This window comes from Lampris incognitus, chromosome 5 (assembly GCF_029633865.1).
Source record: "Lampris incognitus isolate fLamInc1 chromosome 5, fLamInc1.hap2, whole genome shotgun sequence".
NCBI classification, from domain to species: domain Eukaryota; kingdom Metazoa; phylum Chordata; class Actinopteri; order Lampriformes; family Lampridae; genus Lampris; species Lampris incognitus.
The window spans coordinates 36,662,918-36,679,352 of NC_079215.1; the positions used below are offsets into that span (position 1 = coordinate 36,662,918).

At 43.0% G+C, this 16,435-nt stretch overlaps 1 protein-coding gene across 1 annotated transcript; it reads right to left on the minus strand.

The window, feature by feature from the left end:
* Positions 1-1,314: 1,314 nt before the first annotated feature.
* LOC130112975 (5-hydroxytryptamine receptor 4) lies at positions 1,315-2,391 on the minus strand. Its single transcript, XM_056280494.1, has one exon. The coding sequence runs from the start codon at positions 2,389-2,391 to the stop codon at positions 1,315-1,317; it is 1,077 nt and encodes a 358-aa protein (XP_056136469.1).
* Positions 2,392-16,435: the final 14,044 nt, after the last annotated feature.

A 16,435-nucleotide genomic window follows, 5' to 3' on the forward strand; every position in this document is an offset into this window, starting at 1 on the left:
CGCATGTGAGCTCTGAATCTCCTCTCGTGTCAGCAACGCTCAGCTATGGGAAGTAACTGATGAAAGACCTTGTCTCCGACCAATTTTATATGTACTGTACATTGGGTTTCTTGAACACTTTACAAAAGCACACTACATACTTGTCTTGATGTTTACAGTAAAAGTTACTTTAACGCTATTTTCCCGTTTTTTTTTTTTTTGCTGTTGTTGAGTTCCATAGTTAGTAGCTATTAAATATGAATGGCAAGTTTGTGGCCTATTTCACCCTTTATTATTCTTTAAAGACACAGCTGGACAGGTCAGTGCCACAACTGGACACAGCTCCTGCTGCCAAAGACATTAATCATTTCATAAGCACCATTTAATCTAAACAAAACATAATTTTTCAAATTTCAGATGTCAATTTGATTTAGCAAGCTTGTTCACAGAAGGATATATAGCTTTGAAATTACACTCTAATCACTGCTTTCTTACAACAACACTGAATGAGGTGCACAGCCTACAAACAATCTAGGAAAAAAAAATAATTACTTGGGCTTTGCTCAGGTTTCAGGCTTAGATTGATCAAAATTGTATTCCGCTAGGATTCTATGCAAAATGAAAACATTTTTTTGTAAAAGATTCAATAGTCATTTGTTTTATGAGCATTGTCACATTTGTAATCTTCCAATTATTTTCATTCCTTGAATAATACTTCACATTTTGAAATGGTCAGTATTATACACCAAAAGTATATGAAATAAGCAGTATGATCCTTTATATAGGAACTGTTGTTCAAAGCCTTCGTCATGGGGATCAATTTACTATTCTCTGCCTTTCTATGTGTGCATAATATTTTTTTCATTTTTTTCCCTCCCCAATTGTGTACCCGTCCAATAACCCCACTCTTCCAAGCTGCCCTGGTCGCTGTTCCACCCCCTCTGCCGATCCCGGAGAGCTGCAGACTACCATATGCCTCCTCCAATATATGTGGAGTTGCCAGCCGCTTCTTTTCACCTGACAGTGAGGAGTTTTGCCAGGGGGACGTAGCGCATGGGAGGATCACGCTATTCCCTCCAGTTCCCCTCCCCTCTGAACAGGTGCCCCCAACCGACCAGAGGAGGCGCTAGTGCAGCGACCAGGACACATACCCTCATCTGGCTTCCATCCACCCGCAGACACAGCCAATTATGTCTGTAGGGATGCCCGACCAAGCCGGAGGTAACACGGAAATCCCCATGTTGGTAGGCAACAGAATAGACCGCCGTGCCACCCAGATGCCCATATCTATAGCTATTTTAATGAAAATCAGGATGCAGCCAAACAGATGTTATTCTATGGCTGATCTGTGCGTTCTTTACCCTCTTTCCTTGTTTGTGATAGGTCTATACCTGGAGAAGATCCAGGCAGGCATATCCCACAGCTCATGATCATCAGGAATGCCCTACGGAAAGAACGGTTGAAGAAACCATACAGGAAGGGATTGAGAGATGAGTTGATGTATCCCAACCACAAGAAAACGTCCGAAACTACTGCCGCCGTGCCGTAATCGATGAAAGGGTCCACAATATTGACTGTGAAGAATGGCATCCAGAATAACAAGAAAACACCCATGATGATCCCCAAGGTCTTTGCTGCCTTTCTCTCTCTCTTCATAGTATTCCTATGTCTCTGCTTCCTGCTGGAATCCTTGCTTACCCCAGCGGCCATTTGGCTTTCCATGGCACTGATCTGCATGGCCTGCCGTTTAGCCGCCTTGTAGATTTTCCAGTAGGCCACCAACATTATGGCCATGGGCAAATAAAAGGCCACCAGTGAAGCCACGACAGCGTAGATGCGGTTGACCAGGAATACACAGACATCTTCGGGCAGAGGGATGTCCATGCCAGCCATGTGGAGGCCTAGCATTATGGGGCCAAATGAGATGAGCATGGGGACGGCCCAGCACACTACAATCAGGAGAGCCACTCGACACTGGGACATCTTCAAGGAGTAGACTAATGGGTTACAGACGGCATAATAGCGGTCAAAGGCAATGCAGCTGAGATGAAATATGGAGGCAGTGCAGAGCATGACATCCAGGCTAGAGTGAAGGTGGCAGAAGAGGACTCCAAAGTACCAGCAACCTTCCATGGTCCGAATCATACTATAGGGCATCACTACCAGGCCCACAAGACAGTCTGCCACTGCCAGGGACATTACAAAGGAATTAGTGGATGATTGTAGCTGTTTGAAGTAGGCAATAGAGAGGACAACCAGGAAGTTGCCCACCACTGTGCAGATAATGCCCACAGTTAGGAAGGCATATAGGAGCATGCGAGAAATCTGATTCTTCGATGTGGTGCAGGGCTGAAATTCACTCTGGAGGGAATTATTGGCATCCCCATTCAAGCCGTAGGTGCTGTTATCCATGGTCTGATTAAAATCTGTCAAAACACACATACACAGACTTTGCATTAGGCAAATAATTTCATGCAAGTTTGCCACAAATCTTATTATTCCATTCCATTCCATTATCCAAGCCACTTATCTGAAGTCGGGTCATGGGATGCCTATCACAGCAGTCATTGGGCAGTAGGCGGGGAGATACCCTGGACAGGCCACCAGTCCATCACAGGGCTGACAAACACACACACACACACATTCACACCTAGGGACAATTTAGTATGGTCCATTCGCCTGACCTACATGTCTTTCGACTGTGGGAGGAAACTGGAGCGCCCGGAGAAAACCTATGCAGAAACGAGGAGAAAATGCAAACTCCACACAGAGGAGGACCCGCGATGATCCCCAAGGTTGGACAACCGTGGGCTTTGAGCCCAGGACCTTCTTGCTGTGAGGCGACTGTGCTAACCACTGCACCACCATGCCACCCAAATCTTATTATTTATGGCATAATTACTGAGAAAGGGCAAATTAACCACTAAGTATTCTATAAGTTTATCTACAAATTTTGCCTCAGAAATTCGTCATTAGTCAATTTCTAAATTGTAATTTAGACTGATATATGAATCCTAACCACTGTAAGGTGAGATCACTCAGAGAGACCATGAGCATAATAAGCCATAGTTCTGATGCTGGGGTCTTATCTTGAATACTATCTCTGTGCTGGGTGTGCTGAGCCAAACCAGATGCACTTTTTGTCTAAACAATCCTCATTAGTTTGAGTAGAATGATGTATGATTACTTTTGGCATGTGTGATCTGAACCAAGACAAAAAAAACAACCAATGAGGCATCAAATAATGATTCCAGCATCAGAGCTTGGAGGCAGTGTTTTGGAAAAATGTCAAGCATAACAAGATAAGAGTTTATATGAACTCAGTCTGTTTTGTTCTGTGTCTCTATGGACCTTTGCCGAATTCTTCCCCCCGAGTCAGCTGTCACCAAAGCTGTTCGACTGGAAACTGCCATCAACATGACAGTCAGTCAGTGACAAGCATATTATACTATCCAGCAGTTAAGTTATCTTCAGGGATTAAAGTATTGCACATTTCATTTTAGGATTTAGTGCACCGTACTCTTTTGCCTACCAAGAACAGTTTCATTAAGAGTGAATGTTGGACTTTTTAAACAGATGTGGTATGTAATAGTTTATAGCAAAAAAGGAAAACCTAAGGTTACAAGAAATGACAGAACCTGCAGCATTTTGTGCCTGAGTTTTGCTTAAGCTATTTCAAAAACAAGGATGGCCCACTTATAATTCAATGAGATGCTGAAAAAATCTAGCAGTTTACCATGAAGAGGAGAGTTATTTTAAACCAAATGACCCTCAGGTCATTGCTTTTATTCATAAAAATAAATAAATAAATAATCCAGTGAGTCAAGTAAATTCTTTATGAGACAGTACAAGCCTCTTTCACGCCACAAGCAATCATCAGCTGTCAAGCTTGTGGTGCGAAACAGGCTTGTACTGTCTCATAAAGAATTTACTTGACTCGTTGCATTATTTTGCTCCTTATTTGTTGAGTACTTTCCCCCCGTTGAGTGTTTAATTTAACAAAGTTAATAATAATAATAATAATAATAATTAATGATAATAATTAATAATAATGATATTATAGAGTAGTTCGAGCCCCAGGGTAGTCCAACCTTGGTGGGTCATCCTGGGTTGTCCTCTGTGTGGAGTTTGCATGTTCTCCCCGTGTGTGTGTGGGTTTCCTCCGGGGGCTCCGGTTTCCTCCCACAGTCCAAAGACATGTAGGTCAGGTGAATCGGCCATACTAAATTGTCCCTAAGTATGAATGTGTGTGTATGCGTGTGTGTGTGTGTGTTGGCCCTGTGATGGTCTGGTGGCCTGTCCAGGGTGTCCCCCCGCCTGCTGTCCAGTGACTGCTGGAATAGGCTCTAGCATCCCCGTGACCCTGAGAGCATGATAAGCAGTTCAGATAATGGATCAATCGATCGATCGATAATTTATACTTTATATATGTATAATTAAATAATATTTAATAACAATAATAATTATTATTATTATTATCATAAATTCTAGCAGTTTACCATGAAGGGGAAAGTTATTCTAAACCAAATGAGCCTCGGGTCATTGCTCTTATTCATATAAAATAAGAAACATTATTCATAACCTATTACTATATTACCACTAGACCAACTGCAAAAACTGCTTTACAGAATAATGTGAGGAAATGATAAAGAGAAAACCTTTCCCTGTTATAATGTAAATTGACTTACTTTGTTATATAGATTAAGCATTTCAGTTCTACATAAACATTGCAATTTCCAAACAGACCACATCGCTAACATTACGTCTATTTACTCAGCAAGAAAATAAATTTGAAAGATATTTTCAGATGTGATGTAAAGCATGTGTTCTGTTAACGCCTAAAACTCCTGACATCAGTACATCAATTTTAAGTCATGCAACATCTACATCTACATTGCAGATAGTGAAGTGGCCATTTGTTAATTGAAAATATTATTTCTCCATTATGGGATGGAAAAATGTCACTCATTTTGATCATTCCAGAAGCATATGAGTGTAATCTGTTTTAAATTCCACAACCATATACAAATCCTCTCCAGGCAACCTTTATTTCAGCTCAGGTCTGTCGGTATGCATGCTCTTGCCAGAACATAATGACTCCAGCAGAGAACGTTGAACAAAAATGCAAAGGTCAGGAACTGATCAGAAAGGCCACTGCAGTATCATTAGAGAAATATGTGTGTTTACTATGAGCATGTTCCAACAGCACAACCAGGCCATGTCCACCCTGAAGGCTCCTGGTCCTGACCTCACACAGCGATGTTCATGGGCTTTCATTACCAACAGACAGTCGTACCTGGTTGCCTGTCTGTCAACCTGCCTGTCCTTGCAAATATGCACACACGTCAACACTGTTATGTGCTTGGAATAAACTCTCCTTTCTTCATGTCTCTCATTTCCTGGCTGTCTCAATACTTTTACTATGTATTTGCCATACCTAAAGTTTGGATGTATCTTTAATGTCCATGATTAATCATTTTCAATATTTTGTGGTCAGAGACATGCAAATGCTAAAAAGCTACAAGTGTTTATTAATGGATAATGCCTTATTCACTGCCTTCTGAGAGATTGCATAGCAAAATTTGATTTTTAAGTTGACTGTCTCCTTATCTTAGCATTGGCAGTTCTGAAAATGACCATAACCTCTTCATCATTGTAGTGGCTATGCTAATCCTAGCAGAGCTACATGTCTGCAAGAGTATTATGATTTCATTAATCCTCATTATTTTTCCACAATACTTCATTTCTGCTATTATCCAAAAAAAAAAAAGTAGAACATCAGAGTCATTCTGGCGATACTCGCAACAGAGAGCAAGTCCAGCATGCTTTGATTTCATGTTTTAGGAATTAGGAGTAGAATTGTACGTGCAAATCATGTGGTGGCACATTACATTTATCAATATGAGACAATAACTATTCTTCACTTTCATGATTAACCATTGTGAACGATTTTGATCAATGTCATCTTGTCAAGTTCATTCACCATCACTTTAGATAAAGCTTAATTATTCAGCATGATTAATGGCTGGTGATAATATAGTTTGAAGTACAACATTTTAAGTATTTTGTGTTAAAGTATAGTTTTCAGAGCTAAAGTCCATAAATAAATCTTATATTTTATTAAAGGTCTTGCAGCAGCATAAATTAATCTTGTGTAGTGATATTGGTGGTAAAAGCTATGATAAAACAATAATAATAAATCAAACTTATAAAGTGCTTTTCTAACACTCGGAGTTGCTTTACAATAAACAGCGGTGAAACAAGACAACAATGACCTTCACTTCCATCCATACATGTAAAGTACTGTCAAATATTCCAAAATTGGCTTTTTTGCTGATGTATTGTAAGTGCAAGAAAAATGAAAATGTGTAATTTCATAGCGCTGTAAACTTCAAACAGACATATTATAATTTATCATCAAAATATTCAGAAGAAGGCAAAGCCATTCTTAGAGCTCTCTGCCTTCCTCTACTGTAAGATGCTCAACTAGTTTATTTAAAATTTCAATGTTAAATAAGTTCTGGTTTAGAATATGATGTCAGGCGTGCTTTCTGATTAAAAAATATCAAAATTGGTGTACATCTTAGATTATATTGAAAAATAACATAAAGCATGACACCAACCTGCAAGGAAGATGGACGATCCTCTGTTCTCATGCCTGTATCACACTGCAGGTGTATAAGCCTTCACATCCGCTTATTCTACATCGTAATGAGAGGGACGGGAAAGGTGGGCTGCAATGGATGAATGCAACAATAGTCATCGTAAAAAGAAGCAGCCCCCTTCCTCACAGTACAATAAATAAGTGTGTATGTGAGAATGAGGGCTTATTAAAATGCATGCGTTGAGGCTCATACGCACTGTAGAAACAATGCAGACAATCATAATTTCAAGAGAGATTCGGTCTAGTTGCGCTCTGCTGTCAGTGCTCACTGATACAAAGGTTCATCTAAGATAGCCTCAGCATTAGCTAAACCAACTTCCATTCCTTAATATAGGAAGATAATGTAGTTTAACCCTCTCATCCTTTTTTATTAAGAAATTCTTTTAATTTTTCCTTTGCACACATCACTCAACAAAATCTAAAAATCTATATTCACACACGGTTCATTTGTACAGTGTGTATATGGTGCATACATCCTGACAGCAGCTCTCATGCTTCCCTTTCATGTCACTCACTGTTCATTAGAGCTCATCCTAGTGCTGCCGTTCCTGAATACCTTGGGCCTGTGCCAGAGACTAAGGTATCTCAAGTGTGGCGAACATGCTCTAATTAAACATGAGGGGATTTTTTTAATGAGGGATACAATGAGAGCCACAGTGGCCCTATGACTAGTGTTTTTCCAGACTGATCATTCATATGTTTAATGCAAGTGTACTCGATAAGGAGGGCAGACCTGGCAGCACATCTGGTCCTTTGTATCAGAAAGAGGAGTGAGCAGACGTTGATTGCTGGGCTTTGTTTTTTACCGAGAGGCAAATACAGCAAGCCCTTTGCGGTGATTACTCATGTCATTATAAAAATGGTGGCAATGAAAAATGATTCTACAGCGCAGTATAAGCCTTCACTGACACAAAAATAGGTAGTCCGTCATTCTGACTCATTTCATGTGTTCTTTATAGACATGTCTGGTTGGAGTTTTTTGTTTTTTTTTTGTTAATTTTATTTTTAGTAAGTTAGATCGGTCTTTTTCAAATTGTTATTCAAGGGCACACTTTTGTTTTTCTGACGATGTCTGTCTTCCTTCACTGGAAATGATCACAACCTGACTGGACATGAATTGGCTCCTGAGCACAACAGCATTGGCTCTTCTCGCAACAGATTTGGTAATTTCTTCCATTTGGTTGAGTCTGCTCCCAAAACAACATAACATGATTGATCGCTACGCCCAAGAGACATTTGTTTTGGCCTTTTACAAAATCTACCATTAGTTACCCTCAAATAGCTCCTTCTGAATGACCCATCACCTCTGAAGAATCGCTCTGTCTTTCCATCAGATAAGATACATATTGTCCTGGAGCACCATTTGAAAGCCCTCAGAGTTGGTGGAGAACCAGAGAGGAGATGTATCGGCATGTTCTCAACACGATCTGCAATGGATTGACCTTAAAGCTGAAATCCATGATTTCTCCAATCTCTGCCTCCCTCTACAAGCAAGGATGTAGAAGCCATTTTGGCTGTTGTGCCATCAACTCAGCAGTAAACAGTTCCCACCCTTGTAAAAACGGCATCCTCAGACCAAAGTCAACACAGGCAACTCAGTGCATTACAAACTAGATCAAGCTATATGGGCATGCTGTTCTACTGTAGTAATGATTGTAGAAATGGTTGATTAGCTGCCAACATAAACATCACCCCACTGTCATCACAATTCAGTCCCATTTCATGCTTGAGTAGGACAAACACTGGTGCAACCACCAGGCAGAAAATGAACGTATGAACCACGTTGGCCTCAATGCCCTAATGTTTTTTTTGTTTTTGGATTTTGAGATATTTTATTGATCCCCGTGGGGAAATTACACTCTGCATTCAACCCATCCCAGCTATATAGCTAAGAGCAGTGGGCAGCTGCCGTGCAGCACGAGGAGACCAATTTCCAGTTCATCATGCTTTGCCTCAGTCAAGGGCATAGACAGGAGTTTTACCCCTAACATGCATGTCTTTTTGATGGTGGGGGAAACTGAAGCACCTGGAGAAAACCCACCGCAGACACAGGAAGAACATGCAAACTCCACACAGAGGACGACCTGGGATGACCCCCAAGATTGGACAACCCTGGGGTTCAAACCTAGAACTTTCTTGCTGTGAGATGACAGTGCTAACCAATGCACCACTGCGCCGCCACCAGTTCCCATGTGAACTCGTACACCCTACCTCATTTGCATATTTTATTAATATTCATGTTTTATTGTTTTCCTTTTCTCTGAGGGAAGATCATAATTTCTTTTTAAAAAAAATTTAGGCACTTCAATCTGTAACTATCTCTCAAGAATGCTATCAAGATCCATTTACATCTGTTATTAGACAACATTTTGCTTTTTAAATGTCCATAAGAATAATCAAGCGAGCGCCTCTGTATATTGGAGTGAAAAAAGCCACAATGCATCTATAACATTTAATAAACGTAATATTGCTCCCAAATCTATGTTCTTTTTTCCATTGAGATTTTATGAGAGATTTTCCATGACAAATAAACACACAAGAAAGACAGTATGATACTACAAGGACATGGCAATTACACAGACAATAAAAAAAACAGTGGAAGGAGAGAGGGGGAGGGTTACAGTGTTCTATTATTTTATGCATGTGTTTCCTATTTAACATATGGTGTGTCCATAGGGAAACATGCATGCACATGATCTTACATCATCAACACATGCTTTGTTCCAACACATAAATACAATTTATTTTATTTTTTTAACAAACATTACTTCACAGGAACAGACAAGATGGTTGAGACCGTAGCGGTCTAAGCATCGGCTTGGTGTCGATGCAGTTGCCCACTGGGGACTGGGGTTCGCGCCCCGGTCTCGTCAGATCCGACTATGGCCGGACTCGATGAAGCAGCAATCATTGGCAACGCTGTCTTCGGGAGGGGGGCGGAGTCGGCTTGTGTTCGTCATGTGAATGCGTCTCTGTGTGTGTCGGAAAAACAGTGGTTCGGCTTGGAGTCGCCTTGTCACGAAAGTGGGGAGGCGTCTCCTTCGAGACTGTCGGCCGGAGAGATGCAGTTGGCGAACGCATGCAATACGAGGGTGGGTGTTTGAATTAAAATAGGGATCAATTGGCAACTAAATTGGGAGAAAAAAGGGAAAAATCAGAAATAAATTTAAAAGAAAAAAAGATGGTTGAGACCAGGAGTGAATATTGTGAGTCCAACAATGACCTTGTTATATTACAAAAGGAAATGGCAAGATTTTGTGTCTCCAGGAATGAACTTATTGTGTCCCATAAGCCATTCCCTCCCCTATACCGATGTAACAGAGAAGATGCAGATTCTTCCATGCTTATAAGGTTCAGAAAGTCCACCAACCATTAATTTATGTTAAAACAATTGGCTTTTCTAACTTTCCAATTGATAAGAATTGTACATTTTGTTGCAAAGCATGCTAATGCTTTTTGTGTGCAAATGTACAGTGAATGACATTGGGCTGAATGCCCAGCCAGCATGTAGCTGGACATAGAGCTACATCCGTGTTCAATATCCTTGAAACTGTATCTCTAACTACATCCCAGAGGGTCTTAACAGCTGGATAGAGCCATAGAGAGTGCACAAAGGTGCCTACCTCCCCGCAACCATGCCAGCATAAGCCTGAGAGGATTTGATCCATCTTTTTTAAGTCTAGAGGGGGTGATGCATGCTCTGTGTAGTATTTTTAATTGTATTACCCTAAATCTTGTGCATCTGTACAGTGATACTGAGTGCCTCCAAATTCTGCCCCACTCAACTGGGGTGAGGGACATACCCAGGACTTGCTCCCATCTTTTCTGTGTCTAAATGTTGCTATTGGGGGAGGAGAGGAGAAGAAGCTTACATATGCCTGAAACCACTCCCCTCTCATTTGGAAGACTTTTTAGGCTGTTACTGAGCTGTACATCACAACCTATATAGGTACCCTTTGAATTTATTTTTGTGATGATAGCTTTTAACTGTAAATAAAAGAGAAAAGAGGATTCATTCAGACTGAATTTTGTTATTATTTCTGAAAATTGAATTATGGTATTTTCCTTCACAATTTGACATATTTGATGCATATTATGTCCTTGCATAGGTAGGTTGATCAATGGGTTTCCACCTGCTGAAAAGAGCGGATTTTTCCATAATGGACATATGGGAGAGAGGTACCCATCGTACATAACCTCCTGTATATAATTTTAACCATGCTAACAGAGAATTCTATCAATGGATTTTTCAACCAGTGGATCAGATAATGTCAATTGAATATCATCGGCATATAATTTAATTTTGAGCTGATGTCCGCCCACTGAGATACCCATTATTCCTGCATTCTCACGTATAGCGCAGGCTAAGGGCTCAAGGGCTAAAATAAATATTAAAGAGGGTATTCTATATTCTAAATTTGCTATTACAGCTGTCGTCCCCCAACAAAAACTATCAATCACAACAGAATAACCTGGAGTTATATAGTTGTCTGTCCATATTGCTCATTCTCTGACCACAGCTGGCACCAGGTCATAAATTAGACTTTTATACGGTTCCTCTCCTTCCATTAACTGTTGCACAAATCATGTTTCCATCACACTGGCCCTGCTGATGCACCTGAATAACAGTTGACTGACAACCTGCAGAAGGCTGTGACCTGCAGTGGGCCTTGTACGGTTTAGCCCTCACACATTCCCGTTTAAATCCTTCAAGAAATCTTTCACCTGTGAGTTACTGTCTAATAGACATGGTTATCTTCTCCAAGACAGACAGAAACGACAGCCTCTCTGATAATATCCACGATGTGTTCATGTCATGAAACTCAAAGATCCCACCCATATACTTGAAGTGGCTGCGTATATTGAAGCTACATCACCACAGTGTTTAACGTTCTTATCCAGCTGCCTCCTTTATTTTAATCTCATTGGAGGAACAAATTGTGTCATGCCCACATTAATTTTCCCTTCTTACATGCTAATGGTAAAACATTCTTCTGGTATCAAAACCAGCCTAATCACATAAATGAAGATAAAAAAAAAAAGTTAGGCCAGATCAGGGCGGCGATTGGAAGGATGAAATGGAACATATGAAAGAGGGTTTGGGATAAATTAAAACAGTAATACTGAATGCATATTAGAGCTGGAAGGAAGATAAAATACACAACAGTAAGTTACCTTCTGTCAAAATTCAGTCCATGGTCAAGAAGGAGAGTTTGTGTTCTCTTAGCATTTCTTTTACACAATGTCTAATCATCACTTATATTGCAGAACTCATATCTATGCATATGTCTCATATCTACTTTAAAAAAAAAACAAAAAAAACAGGGCTTTAAAACTCTTTTGCCTTAGCCTACAGTTAGTTGCCCTTAAGTTGAGTGCTTCACAACCTGCACTGCATGGCGGTTCAGTTTCCATCTCAATAAATTTACTAAGCACTGTTCTGCCGACGAGATAATAGCATATAAATTGACTACTGCAAACTGTTCTCTTCTCTCAAATGTCTTTTCTCTCTGAATGATGTCTTCTCCTTTCTCTTTTTCTGTGTGAATGGTGTGACGTGAGTCTCCCTTGTGTGCATGTGCACTCTGTCCTCCTCCCAGGTCTCCATGGTGATGGTGGTTGCCACCTAGACACTGCTTGGCATCCCCCTCATCACATTTTCTTTTCAAATATCTTATAAACTGTGATGGCCTGGCAGCTGTGATGGCCTGATGGCCTGTGATGGCCTGGCAGTCTGTCCAGGGTGTCTCCCCACCTGCCGCCCAATGACTGCTGGAATAGATTCCAACATCCCCGCAACCCTGAGAACAGGATAAGCGGTTCAGCTAATGGATGGATGGATGGATATCTTATAAATCCATATATTTTGTTATCCTGTTTTAATGTTATATCCCTGTCACACTAAGATGTGTGAGTATTTTTTTTTTTTTTTACATGAGGATGCTGGTCGCGTGGCTCAGGTCCTGAGTTGTTCTGGTGGCATCTGGACACTGCTTGGCATCCTCCTCATCATATTCTTCATATATTTTATAATTCCATTATAATTATGTTATCCTCATTCAGTGTTGTATTCTGTAAATTCTGTAAACACAACATACACTGCATGTTGTCCATCTTGGGAGAGAGATCACTCCTCTTTTGCTCTCCCTGAGGTTTCTTCCTATTTTTTCTCCCTGTTAAATGCTTTTTTTTCAAGGGGTTGTTCCTTATCCGATGTGAGAGTCTAAGGACAGGATGTTGTGTTGCTGTAAGGCCCCTTGAGGCAAATTTGTAATGTGTGATATTAGGCTATACAAATAAAATTGACTTGACTTGACTTGACTTTCAGTGAGGACTCCATTTCATGTGTCTATCTTGTGTTTCTACACTGACCAGCAGAGAAACATCAATTTGGTAAACCTCAAGTTGATTTGCATATACATCATAGGGATTTAACTTAAAGGAGTGCTGTGATATATAAATATAAAAATGTAAATGAAAATGAAACAATTAGAGCTCTGCAAGTAAAGCACTGATATAAATGTGTATCACTAAAGGTCCTCCCATGCTGTTATTGACACAGAGCACCAAATCTTTGTATTGACAGGGCTCTTTATTGTGGGAAAAGTGCACTTCGCAGCATAAGAGCACTGTCAACAGGACACTTTGAAACCAGTCAAACAAAGTGATGTATTTCTCACTCGCGGTTGTTGATCATTTTGGAAAGGAATGCATATGTTTCGAAATGGGTGATGAATGTCACACTGATCTTTTAACTTGAAAGAACTGAGACAAGTGTTGCACAACCAAACTGATTTTAAAGGAATGAGATTACAATCATTGAGGGTTGAGCGCTAGGTCCGGTATTTTCTCTCATCAGGGCCCCAAAATGATGGAATCAAACCCTGTCTTCCATCTGGGTTAATGACTCACTTAATTCATTCAAGGAAGTCCTAAAAACTTTCAAACTTTTCAAAGCCTTCCTTGAGCAATAAATGGCCTCTAATTTCTAATTTGAATCCCCCATTGCCCTTGTCAATATTGGTGATCTACCTATTTCTACCATAAATGCTAATTGCACTTGACATAACATGTGCCATTGGCTATAATATTGTAGCGAAGTCGCTACCCCGTCAGAATTGTGCCGTCCTGTTTTACCCATCAGGCACTGCGTGCAGATTGTCAGTTGTTATTAAATGTTTTGTAAGTGTTTTATGTGGTTTTATGTGTTTATGTGATTACTATTTGTTGTGGTGTAATTGTAGTTGTCATTCTGTTGTGTTGTGTAACCTTGGTACTGAAACCCTGAACAACTTTGTTGTTCGAGTAGATGAGCTCCATGCATTGCGTCACATTTCTCGTAAGCTCTTGTTTCTGCGTGAGTTCAATAAAGGGGCTGCATAATTACCTTTGTCGTTGCTTCTACGTTCGCCACATTGATGTCAGAAGTGGGATTGCATCCAATACCCACAAATCGAAAATGGCAACGTCAAGAAGACGCTTCGATGTAGAGCTCCGCGAGATTGAGGACTTCGTCGAGTGTCTGGAAAAAGAGCTTTCCTGGGGAAAGAGCATCGCCGCTCGGAAGAAGATGTCCCGCGGAGGAAGGGCTGACGGAGGCAGCGCCCCCCCGTCCTTCAGGACCTGACACGGCCGGCCGGTTCAGCGATTCGGAGGTGGCAACTGCCACCGAGAAGTCGCGGCCCACTTTGATTTCAACGCCGACCACGTCACCGCCGGCTACCACCCACCCACTACCAATGCCATGACCTTATGCCATCAGAACAGCAGGATTACGAGACACTGGCCGCTGCTTGAGGACGACGCTTTGGTCAACGGGTCTCTACTGACAGCATGCGAGACCGACTGGCCCGCCGGCGCCGCCAAGAGGGCGAGACTCTGGGAACCTATGCAGCAGACATGCACTTCTTTGCACATCGTACCCCACCTTTAATCCAGCAGCTCGTGACGAGTTAGCCCTGAGTGCCTTCATCCACGGGCTCACCCCAGAGAGGTTGAAGGAGCACCTCCGCATCACGGCACCTACAGCCGTCAAGACTGCATTGGAAGAGGCAGAGAGGGTGGAGGCTGTGATGGCCCCACACAACCAACCAAGACCCCGAGTGTGTCAGGCTGAGGTCCACGCAGATGAAGGAGATGTCGAAAGAGGGGTCGTCTGCCAGGCTTGTCCGTCACCACGCCGAAAGCAACCAGGCCGACACCAACCGACCATATCCCCCATTAAGAACTTCCCAGATCGGCAGAGTGAGCCACGCACACGGTGTCTATCTTTGTTGCTCCATTGGTGGACACTGCTGCTGGGCCCTTGTGGACACAGGGTCCACCATCTCCATTGTGCGTCCAGGGGTGCTGCCAGAGACAGAGTGGAGGCCCACCACCTGTAAAATCAGAACTGTGACTGGGGAACTAACCAGCATGCTGGGTAAGAGAGCACTGCAGGTGCGGGCAGGGAAAGTTGCAGCCACACACGAGTTTTGGTTGGCTGAAATACAAGACCCTTGCATCATCGGGCTGGACTTGCTGACTCGCTGGGGGGCTCTGGTCGATGTGTCGAGTAATGCCATTCACCTCGGCACAGAGACCCTGGCCCTCCGGCGCTGTCCAGAGAGGAAGGTGGGACGTATCCACATCCAACCACCTCCACCTGTCACCATGCCGCCACCGCCGCCCCCACCTCCACTGCCAACCGAGGGGGTGACGACACTGCCCGGCCCACCAACAATGACGACGACCCTCATTGAGGCTACCATTCCTCAGACACCCTCGCCGGACACTGTTGCCGCCATCCAGGATCTGTATCAGCGGAGCAGTGAAGGGCTGGACCCTCAGCAGAGTCAACAGCTGAAAGACCTGCTCCAACAGTTCACTGAGATTTTCGCTGCACGCGAAGAGGAGTGCACCCAGACCAACCTGGTGCAGCACACAATCAACACTGGTACAACCCCGCCCATTACATTGCGACCCTACCGGTTAGCGCTTGCCAAGCGTGAAGCTGCAGAACGGATGATTCTAGAGATGGCTGCGGCCGGGGTGATAGAGCCATCCAATAGCCCTTGGGCCGCCCCTGCCATCCTGGTCAAAAAGAAAGATGACATGTGGAGGTTCTGTGTGGACTTTCGTCGGCTGAACAATGCAACTCGCAAGGGCTGCTACCCCTTGCCCCGCATTGGCGATGCTCTGGACCACATCGCAGGGTCACAGTGGTTCAGCTCACTTGACCTACGGAGCGGTTACTGGCAGGTGGAGCTGGCACCAGAAGCCAGACCCATGACGGCCTTCACCATCGGTCAGGGACTCTGGCAGTTTCGTGTGATGCCCTTTGGTCTCTGCAATGGCCCCGCCATATTCGAGAGACTAATGGAGAGGGTGCTGACTCACATTCCCCGCAACCGGTGCATGGTTTACCTCGATGACCTTCTGGTTCATGCCACTGACTTCAAGCTGGCCCTAGTGAACCTCCATCAGGTCTTCCAAGCCATTCGGGGGGCGGGCCTGCGCCTGCACCCCAAGAAATGCAATCTCCTTCGACGTGAGACCAAGTTTTTGGGCTATGTGGTGGGGACAGAGGGCGTGGCCCCTGATCCTACTAAGGTGGAGGCGGTCGAGAAATGGCCAGTTCCGCGAAACGTCAGCGAGGTGCGCAGCTTCACGGGGCTCGTCTCCTACTACCGACATTTTGTCCGCAACTTTGCCTCCATTGCCAGTCCCCTACACCGTCTCACCGAGAAGGGACGGGAGTTCCACTGGGACGACAACTGTGCAGCCGCCTTTGCCTGGCTCTGCACCGCCTTG